Source organism: Sinocyclocheilus rhinocerous, unplaced genomic scaffold (genome assembly GCF_001515625.1).
Source record: "Sinocyclocheilus rhinocerous isolate Xijiao unplaced genomic scaffold, SAMN03320098_v1.1 scaffold2538, whole genome shotgun sequence".
NCBI lineage: Eukaryota > Metazoa > Chordata > Actinopteri > Cypriniformes > Cyprinidae > Sinocyclocheilus > Sinocyclocheilus rhinocerous.
In genome coordinates this window covers 143,118-154,341 of record NW_015626366.1, presented here as the reverse complement: position 1 = coordinate 154,341, position 11,224 = coordinate 143,118, and the positions used below count along the sequence as shown (strand labels likewise).

The 11,224-nt window shown below is 39.2% G+C and overlaps 1 protein-coding gene across 1 annotated transcript in view; it reads left to right on the top strand.

Moving 5' to 3' along the window:
• Positions 1-10,658, top strand: part of LOC107712228 (protein crumbs homolog 1-like) — a 21,191-nt gene extending 10,533 nt beyond the window's left edge. The window contains exons 6-10 of the mRNA XM_016517410.1: positions 316-1,234; positions 2,717-2,761; positions 4,195-4,317; positions 4,524-4,650; positions 10,308-10,658. Of these exons, the coding sequence (XP_016372896.1) occupies positions 316-1,234; positions 2,717-2,761; positions 4,195-4,317; positions 4,524-4,650; positions 10,308-10,526 (1,433 nt within the window). The 3' untranslated portion in view covers positions 10,527-10,658. The remainder of the gene's footprint in view (positions 1-315; positions 1,235-2,716; positions 2,762-4,194; positions 4,318-4,523; positions 4,651-10,307) is intronic.
• The last annotated feature ends 566 nt before the right edge of the window (positions 10,659-11,224 follow it).

Here is an 11,224-nt window from a genome sequence, read left to right as displayed (position 1 = left end):
AGGCTTCTCCTTTCCAGACGCGTTCGACGCCGTCGCAAAAGACACAGTACAAGCAAATAGGAATGTTGATATTCTCTGTATTTTTATATTTGGTACCTTGGCATTAATAAAAAATTAAAATAAAAAAAAAGCACATCAGAATCCATGTTGTGATAACTGGGGGGAAACCTTGGCGCGTGATGTCATATCCTGCTCCCGCCCATATTCGCAGCGGAGTCCGAAAAATTTTTGCACGTTCAAAGTCTAGTGTGACCGCCCCTTAAGTCTTAATTATCAAAGTGTTACGTAAACTATGTCTGCCTTTATATTACATAGGCATTTCTAATGTGACTTTTCAAGACAACACCACTCTTGTATACCATGGGAATGGGCTGATTTCCCGCCACCTGACCAGCATCGTTTTCAGTATCCGAACACGTAAACACAATGCGGCAGTGTTACATGCAGAGAGTGAGTCCGACTTTGTTACGGTATCCATTCAAGATGGCTTTCTGGTGCTAGAACTTCTAAGTGGACCTTCTTCCTCATCATCTTTGTCACCCGTAACCCTGCGCAGCCCAAGATCAGTGGCCGATGGAGAGTGGCATGCAGTAGAGCTGTTAATGGCCAGTCCCTGGGCTAACAGCTCCCAGTGGATCATGGTCCCTCTTGATGAAAAGGACGAGCCTACTATATCTGACTCCATGACCGGAAATCTAGACTTCCTCCGAGAAGGTGTCGATATCCTTCTAGGAGGACTTGGCCCAGAGTCTGGATGGAATCTGATTGGCTGTCTGAGTAATATTGAAATTGGTGGCATTGTGCTTCCATATTATGGTCCTGCCGAGGTGAGATTCCCACGTACACAGAAAGAGAAGTTCAATAAGTTATCGGAGGAACCGGTCCAAACTGGCTGTGCTGGTGATGTGGTGTGTGAACCCAACCCCTGCTTGCATGGGGGAATCTGTGACGATCACTTCAACCTTTTCCAGTGCTTCTGTCTACCTGGCTGGGGCGGTGATCGCTGCAAGCTGAATACAAACACCTGCGCCTCCAACCCCTGTCAACACGGATACTGCATTGTGCAGGACCTTTCATACAGCTGCGCATGTGAGAGTGGCTACACCGGCACCAACTGTGAGGTTAAAGTGGACATATGTGCCGGTCACAAGTGTGCTAATGGTGGGACCTGCTTGCATGGCTTCAACAGCTATTCCTGCCTCTGCCCCGACAGGTTTACTGGGCCATATTGCAAGTGAGTCTGTTCTCATTTTTGACATGCAGTTGACTAGTTGACTTGTTCATTACTACTACTGGTGATACTTGGGTTTTTGAGCAAACCCCTAACTCAGGGTTCCTCAAATCTGGCCTGGAAGGCCAGTGGCCTGCAGTTTTGCTCAAACCCTAATCAAACTACCTGTAATTTGGAAGGCATTCATTAGGTTGCTCAGATGTCTTTAATTAAACTTGGAGCTAAACTCAGGGTAGTGGCCCTCCAGTGCCAGATTTATGGAATCCTGTCCTATCCCTAAGTATTAAACATTGGCTTGTAACTGGTTCCATCGTTCACCTGTTGTGATACAAACATGAGTGATCCCCAGGGCCGTCCTTAGGGGGGGTGAAACTGGTGCGGTCGCACCGTGCCCCGCGTTTGAGGGGGCCCCGCGGCGAACGGACGAACGCGATCGCGAATGGACCGAGGGGGACCCCGCTCCCTACCTCTCACCGGGCCCCGCGTCAGCTAAGGATGGCCCTGGTGATCCCTTAAATCATGTGGTTGAAAAGAAGTGTGCAGTTGCTTGTCAAAGCACCTGGACTTGGTGGGTGGGCAATTAAACAGGTGAAAAAATTTCATAGGCTTACACTAAAAGAGGAACCCGAGGCATCTAGGGACCAAAAATGAGGGTGAGCTCTTCTGACTAGTAAGATACCACTGAAACCACCCTAGAATTGTGGAGGTGAATTTTGTGAGGAAAGCACTACTTCCTTCAATGTAAGAGTTTATTCTAACTTTAGCAGATTTTGTGGAGGCTATGTGCATACAAAGACTTGATTTAAGGCTTCTACACCAAGGCAATTCACAGATACGTCTGTAAGGAATGGTGTTTGTCCCTTCTGCAAAACATTGAACCAAGTCAAGAAGAGACTTGCCTTAGATATGAAATCAACCTGGTGTTAAAAAGCCATAGCTCAAGAAGCTACTCCACTTTTCAAAGGAAAGAGAATGCAAAACAGAAATTCAGACTTTGTACATGGAAACAGGCCACAAACCTCACACAATGATTCCCATCAAAGAAAGAAAGCAACCTGAATGAATCAAGACCCCTAAGAGACTGATTTGTTATGAAGGTAATGCAAATCATATAATTGCTTTTATGGTGTTGTTTATGCTAGCTTGACTGCAGAGACGTGTCTGCTGCCATACGCGTCATTTGAAAGCAGTAATGGTAATAATAGTCTCTGTCGAGAGTGCCCATCCTCCAGTGGTTGCGTTAGGCCTTCAGGGTGGCATCTAAGGCAAGTCTGCAGCCATTTATCTCATAAACATGTTTTGTTGCCAGACTGCTTCATAGCACTCCTTTGAAACTGCCTTGCAGGCAGCCGGAAGACATAATAGATCTATCTTTTCCCCACTGCAGAGTTAGAGAGATCTTTGGTGTAAAGTTTTGCCGTTTAAAAAAAATAATGACGCTTGCTGTTTGTTTGTCTCTTTCCTGTTTCCTTTGTCTCACAACAGCACTCGGATTGAAGAGGCTCTGTGGTACGTAGTTGTCAGGAGCGTGTAAGTGCTGTTTACTATTGACTTGTTTTTAGATTTATCCTCTTTTTTATATTTCCTCCTTATTTCTTCCTTCATTTTTTCTTCCTCTTCTTCCTTGTACTTCCTTTTTTACTACCGATCCCCATTTTCTTGCCATCCTTGCTTTCCTCACTTCCTTCCTTTCTTCCTTCAAATTTCTTTCCTCCTTTTCCTTCCTACTGTCATTTCCTTTTAGTCTCTCTACCTCTTCTTTCTTGCCTTCTTTCTTCCTTCCCTTCTTACTACTTTCCTTCTCGCTATCCCTTGTTTTTGTCTCTCCATCTTTTCTTTCTTCCTGCTTTCCTTTCCCTCTATCCTTTCTTCCCTGCCATACCTCCTCATTTCTTTTCTGTCTGTATACCTTTATTCTTGCCTTCCTTTGTCCTTCTCTCTCTTCCTTCTTGACTTTGCCCTTCCTTCCTTCCTTCCTTCCTATTCTTTTCTCTTTCTCTCAATTCTTCTTTTTTCTTTCTTTCTTTCCATATTTTTATTTCAATTTCTTTCCTTTTTATTCCTTCCTATCTTTTCCTTTCTCTCAATTTTTTTCTTTCTTTCTGGCTGTCCTTTACTTTCTCTCCATATCTTTCTTTCCTTTTTCCTCCTTCCTTCTCTTTCTTTCTCCCTTGCTATACTTTACTTTCTCTCCATATGTTTCTTTCTTTCCTTTTTCTTCCTGCTTGCTTTCTTCCTTCCTTGTTATCCTTTACTTTCTCTTCATATCTTTTTCCTTTTTCTTACTTCCTACTTTCTTTCTTCCTTCCTTCTTCCCTTGCTATTCTTTATTTTCTCTTCATATCTTTCTTTCCTTTTTCTTACTTCCTACTTCCTTCATTGCTTTCTCTTTCTTTCTTTTTCTTTCCATATTTTTATTTCAATTCTTTCCTTTTTATTCCTCCCTATCTTTTCCTCTCTCAATTTTTCTTTCTTTCTTTCTTTCTTTCTTTCCTTCTTCCATTTGCTATCCTTTATTTTCTCTCCATAGCTTTCTTTCCTTTTTCTTACTTCCTACTTTCTTTCTTTCTTTCTTTCTTCTCCTATAATCCTTTATTTCACATGTCTCTGTAAAGTAAAAGAAAATCACAATAAGTAATAGTTCCTTTCTTAAAACTCTGTATTTGTCATATCATATACAGTATTTGTCCACACAGAATAACAATAGGGGAGTCTTTATATTAGCTGTATGTTAATCCCGATATAATGCGATGGTTTATTGTTTTCTTTTTGTCTTGTGGTCAGTGGTTCATTCACATGCTAATGTCATTATTCTAATAGTGGGCTAATCGTCTTTTGTGCGGGACAAAGCAGTGGGGGGGTGTGTAGTATGTAGAGCCCCTTACATGGCTCTCAAGAGGAGAGGATGGATTCTTCATCATTTGTTATGTTTCTTTCTTTTCCCTCATTCTCCCCATCCCCAGACCGCCCAATCTCCCGGTGTCCATCTGTGGTGATGAACAGCAGAACTACACTTGTTTCAATGGGGGGAACTGTTCTGACTCCAACATGATGTGTGACTGCCTCCCTGGGTTTTCGGGTCACTGGTGATTATTCCTCGCCTTTCTTTGTTCACATCATCTCATATGTACATGTTAATGAATTTCAGGGTAGTAATAATGCCAGTAATAGTTAACCAGTTTTAGAATGCATGTAATATTCGTATTCAGAACCAAATATCAATAACACTAATAACCGTAATATTTAAGTTAGTAATAATAAGGTTTGTTTTCGCTATACATTTGTCACTTAGGTGCGAACTAGATCTTGATGAATGTAGATCCAACCCTTGCTTGAATGGCGGCTACTGCCAGAACATGGTCAACAAGTTCCAGTGTGTCTGTGAAATGACCTTCGCCGGCGAGACCTGCGAAGTCGACGTAAGCGACATTTACTTTTACATGGCCGCTTTGTTTTGGCAAAACCTCTTCCAGTTTCTCTCCTACCTCATTCTTCGCTTAGACGATGAACCAGAGGTAGACTGGGGTGACAATGAGTAAACAGGTCTTTGGTGGAGGCTAGGAAAATGGCTAGTGTAATTGTTTTCTACACAGGTTTAATAAGCTGGAATGGTATACAGACTCAAAATGTTGCTTCACAACTGGTATATAAGGTCTGTAGATAATTGAAATGAATATATATTTAAATTAAATTCAAGTATTTATCAAGTAAATGTATTTGTAAACATGAATTTGTTAACCACAGTAGTATTTGTTAGTTTAGGAAAAACTACATGTGCAAGGGCTCCATTATTTTCTGGATCAGGCCAGACGACATATCAGTGAAACCGCTTAGTGCCTTAAGATGACACGGTTTCATAAACAAGACTGTGTCTAATACAAAGGATCTTTTTTTTACTGTACTTTATGCAGTCCAAGTGAGAATCGTAGACTGATTTCAGGGGAAATAATTTTGAGAATACTTTGAGAATTATCATGCATTTAAAGGAATACAACCTAAAAATGGCTTATGAGCATAGAATACACTTAGTTTATTTCTGTTTAGGGAAGAATAACATTTAAGGTTTCATTTCATCTGTCAGTTCTATGGTATTTAAATTCATAATTTTCCTTTCCATTTTCAGAACTGATTTATACTCAGCAATATCCCACTATTGAACTCATCACTCTTTTGTATCTTAAAATCATTTTTAATTACTCTTCTGTAATTCTTTCGATATATTTTAAACCATCAATATGTCACACTCAACATTTCAGTAGTTTATAGTGTTATGTGTTCATCTGTCTGTTGATCTCTGTTAGCGTTCATGACCAGATTGTGTACATTGTCTCTCACATTCTATCTTTAGATGACTGTCTTCAAATAAAGCATTTCTCTCCATCACATCCATCATCATTCTGTTGTTTGTTCTTTGTCGGTTTTGTTTAGCTGTCTCTCTACTGTCATTACACATCCAGAGACTGTGCCAGTGGCACATCATGCAGGTTTTGAAGAATGTTGCCACAGATTTTGATAGACAGAGCCACTGAACTAGGGGCAGCAGACACATCAAAGATACAGCGGCACTGTAAAACCTATGGCAGGTGTGTTGACTCAGCACGCAAAAGTGTGTACTGTGCAAGTTTGAAACAAGTTGGAGATTTTTTCCAGATGCAACTTACAGTATATCAGTTGCTTTGACAGCTTTACTCAGAGTTAAGGGTACATTGGATACACTGGTGATTGCAGGGGAATCACATCGATTTGGTTTACAGTTCACACCTGATGGAATTAGATACTATTATTACTAGTGGAGTTCATTAACCACATATTTTGGCTACATCCACCATCCTAGTTTTACGAAATTATCTTTTTATTCAGTAATTAAAATGCAATTTATATAGTCTCTCTTCTATTAATGTAATGGTGGTCTTGAGATGTAAAACAGCTCATAAGAAGTTGAAATGTCAGTTAATTAAAGTTTAACTTTTTATCTTGTTATATAAACTGTACAAACCTAAGAAGGTTGTATGATTATCATGATTTAAAAAAATAATGATATTTAAAATATAAAGTATATGTTTGAAAACTTATTGGGAAATGATTAAAGGGATAGTCCATCCAAAAATGAAAATTTGATGTTTATCTGCTTACCCCCAGGGCATATTTTGATTAGCCGTCGTATCTACAATGACTGTGCACTGTGTAAACAATGAGTGACGTATATGCGCGAGAGATCACTTCCGGCGCTTGCGTAAACTACGCCAGAGTGCGTACACACCTCACGCACCGGATGCCGTGTGGGCGCTCAAGGAAGTTGGACATAGTGTTGTATTATAGGTAAAAAATGATAGAAATTCTGTTCGGTTTCTGGCACAAACCGATCGTTTCGTGTCTTAGGACATCAGTGTGTAGTCACGAGCCGCAGGGTTTAATTTGGATTTGTCGGTGCATGTTTTTTTTACTCTCATAGATTTTGTTACCATTGACATGTATTATACGACTGATAGACTGCAACGGTTATAGTTAAAAATCATCATATGTGTTCTACTGAAGAAACAAAGTCACCTACATCTTGGATGCCCTGGGGGTAAGCAGATAAACATCAAATTTTCATTTTTGGGTGAACTATCCCTTTAAGATGTCTACATTCATGTGTGTAAAAATATAAATATGAAATGCACTTTGTTTGGCTTAAATCAGGCCCTAAAAACAGGCATGCATTTCAAGACAGATTTTTCTTGGCAGATACTTAAATTAACCAAATTACATTTATGTGATTGAGTTAAATATATGATTTCACAAAGTTTAAGGTTACTGTGACTGAAGATGTTCCACTGTCTCCTCAAGATGTCCTTATATTCATCTTGAGAGCAGTGTGCAGGTTAAAGATAGCCACGTTCCACTCTTTAAATCCTATCTAACAGGATAAATGCTGGTGAGAGGATCTTATCTCATGCTAAGACACGTTACAGTGTCGCTCTCTGAGCTTTGCTGTTTTCTTAAGGACTCATTAAATCAAAATAAGACTTTTGTGGCTTTTCGTTCACCTCTGTTAGTTTTGAAGATATCTATTTGCTAGTGTAAAAGTACTTTTAACAGACAAACACATTTAAAATTTAGTCCCTCTCTTTCAGGAAAAAGGACTAATAATATTATTGACTCATCCTGTACTACAAATTTTTTTGTCTAGTCACATGCTCTCTGACTTGGTTATGTCCTTCCCAAACTTTTCATAATAAAACAAAGTAAGCATATTGCTGCAAAATAAACTGGCGCACACACCTGCGCAGGTAGCCTTCTTACATACATAAATTAGTGAATCGTTTTATTGAACCGGTTAAACAATTCAAAGAAACCGATTCACTAAAATGTATCAGACTTAGCGATTCTTATTCTCGATATGAAAAGGTCGGTTCGCTTGGCTGTAAACCTGTGTGCGCAATATTACGAAAATAGCGGAAAATAACACCAATGTTTCTTAAAAAAAAACATTTCAGTCTTTCTACTTAAAGTTTCACGTTTATTTCACGTCCAATTCACATTTAATTAATTGTCCCTGTAGTGTTGTCAGGTATTAGCCACAAACTGGTTCGCAAGATAACTTTATCTAGGTTAACTATCCTGTGATTATAAATAATTTAAAATATTTCAGTTCTATTACTAATGTAATACATTTAAAAAACTTAAAAATAGATCATATATGCAGAGTCAAGGCAACGGGGAAGCAATCGCAGCTCTTGAGGGCTAGTGTTTTTTGACTGCTGAAGCATAAATGTGTCTCAGTGTGAGGAATCTGGGGGTCTGTGTTTCTACTCCACGTCTGCAGAGAAAGTTTGTGTCTTCAGAGTGACAGAATAGTGCTTGGCCAGCAGAAAGGCGCAGCGGTGTTCTGTGTGAAATGCAACTCAGCAGTGCATCGCTGCAGGTCTGAGAAACGAGGGGGAAATATAGCGGGAGAAGCTTATCGCAGTGACAGGGTCGTTTGTCTGCTGGAAAGTCTGGCTGTCTCTTTCTTTCCCTCACACACATAAAACATCGCCTTCAGAGCAGGTGATGAGCTCAGCTCAGAGTTTCTGTGGCCATGAGCTTCTTGCCTGTCGCTGCTGCTTCAACAGATGGAGCCGAGTGTTGGGAAGGGCTGGGTTGGATGATCTAATTTTGGTCCTGAAGATCAGTCCATCTACTCTACAGTATAAAGTGTGTGAGAAGCAGCATTTGATGGCGTGTACTGATTCTTGAATCTTGGCACTATATACAATAATTTTTATAGCATAAGTATGATATACTAAAATATAATAACTTATATATTTATAAAAAATATATCACTATTATTGATATAATTTATTTGATTCTTTCCGAAGGTTACATTTTTAAGCCAGTAGGTAGCGACAAGTGACTATATATTTGTTTGAATTATGAATTGTTTGGTCAAACAATTTGTTCAAAAACACTGATTCGTTCAGAAACAAAACAACTTAGGCCTACTCATTGAATAAGTTAGTCAACAGGTTTGTTCAAAAATGCTGATTGATTCAGAAACAAAACAATACGAGTGAGTCATTAAGTCCCACATTTAAATGAATTCCAAATTCTGATGCATTCAAAAACTTGTGACAGGGTTCCTACACATTTTCTCTTTCAAAATTCCATACTTTTCCAGACTCACGCAAACCTCTCAGTAGATTTTCAGACCATATTTAACATAAATGGGTCATACAGCATTATTTTTTAGCTTTATATTTAGTATATAGTACAGTCATCTGTAAATATTTTTATTTTCTCAGGTTTTTTTTTTCATTGATTTTCTCAAAGTGACAACATACAGAGCCCCTAAAATAAATAATAATAATAAAAAATACAGACTCTTGCATGCACACAAGAAACTTTTTTTGTGCCCTCGGGAAACTATTCATATGCACATAGGATTTTTTTTTTGCATGCTTACACATTACAATTTCTAGTGTTATATAACCTATTTCCTTTGCGTATCACTGCAATCTTACTATGAATAAAATGAGAGCATGGATGCACATGAATTAATAGAGATCTATTTGCTCAAAATTTGGCATTCCTTATGGTAGTACCTCTTATATTAAGGCATAATGTCCAATTTAACACATCCTCTGTGGCAGCAGAGAAACCATGACACGAAATGGTCTGACGGCATAATATGGCTGTGTGGATTGTCCTATTTGCCAAGTTCAAGGGTCTATAAAAAAAAAAGACTGGTACTGTAAAAAAGAATTTGGCTTTTGTTAGGGCAATATGTCATAGGCCTTAGGTCTATTTAATGCAAAGTCTGTGGCAGCCAAGAAACCACATAGCAAAATGGGCTGATGGCGCAATAGATGAATCAGTGTGCATTGTCCTATATGCCAAGTAATGGTTTCTTGTGCGCACATAAACATCTGATTCTGTATATTTTTTTTATTTTTGGGAACAAAACAATATGAGTGATTCATTAAATCATTCATTCAGTCGATCTGTTCAAAAACACTGACTGATTTAGGAACAAAACAAAAAGTGAGTCACTGAATCATTCATTCAACCGATTGGTTTAAAACACTGTTTTCAGGAACAAAACAAGTTGCTCTAAATTGAGTCACTGAATCATTGGTCAGCTGATTTATTTAAAACCACTGATTCATTCATGAACAGAGCATGACTATCTAAATAACTAGTAATGTTGTGTTCCAAATGTACTCAATACTCTCATTGAACTCTTGTATAAGATAAAAGGTGGAACGCTTTTGTTAGTAAAAACTTAATCTAAGCGTCAAGTTTGACTGTCGTGAAAATGTCGAGAGGTGGCAGATGGAGGGGGCAGAAAGGGACGCTGGGAGCAGATGACTGTGCCAATAAATCTATAGAGAGTAGCTCACCTTATGAATATTTTCCAGCATGCAAGCGTACATAGACTGAGCCAAGAGAATCTCAATATGCATATGTGAAGCGTATTAGTGTTGACTAACATCTAGATTATACAGCTTTATTATGCTGTCAAGCATCAAATTAAATCTACTCTTTATTATATTTAAAATATTACTTTACTGACTTCTCATCGCCGACTCCGCCCCGTCTTCCTTTCCTCCAGCTGAATGCAGGGAATGTGTCATCTGACCTGTTGCTGTCCATCAGCCTGGTGTCCGTGGTTCTGTTGTTGGTTCTTTTCGGCGTGGCCACAGCTTTGGTCATCACGCTGAACCGACGGGCCACACGAGGCACTTACAGCCCCAGTCGACAGGAGAAGGAAGGTTCAAGAGTGGAGATGTGGAACATCGTGCAGCCTCCACCAATGGAGAGACTCATCTGAGCCAATCAACCAATGCTCAGTCAGTCATGTTGTTTGTGGCTTGTTGGTTTTACAAGGAAAAATACCTTTTTATTGACTGATCATGTGGCAGCTATCATCCGCTAGATCAGGGCTGATCAACTTCGTTCCTGGAGGGCCACTGTCCTGCAGAGTTTAGCTCCAACCCTAATCAAGGTCTTCAAGAACACTAGAAAGCTACAGGCAGGTGTGTTTGATTAGGATTGGAGCTAAACTCTGCAGGACAGTGGCCCTCCAAGAACAAAGCTGCCCAGCCCTGAGCTAGATAATAGTCTTATAAATTATCATTTTGATTGGACAATCTTCCTCATAATGGATGTGTAATTTAAATAATACAATGTGATGAACACCTCCGAAAAGCTTTAGGATTCATTGATTGGTGAATTGTGAAGCGTTTTTAATCAAGACAATGCTGCTCAACAATCACGGCTAATTAGAACATATTTAATAGAGGTCGGGCCAATGTGATTTCAGTGGTTCAGGACATGGAAGAAACGGATTAGTTTTTGCATCACGCCTAGTCAGGACCAGTGGCGGCTCATGGGTTTTAAAATAGAGGAGGCACACTAATTGTATTGGTCTGGGATCCCTGCCGATTATTATTATTATTATTTGCTTAACCACTTTAAAATGGCTTTTTGGTTGCTTTTAGTCAGAAAACGTAAAGAAAACGACATACA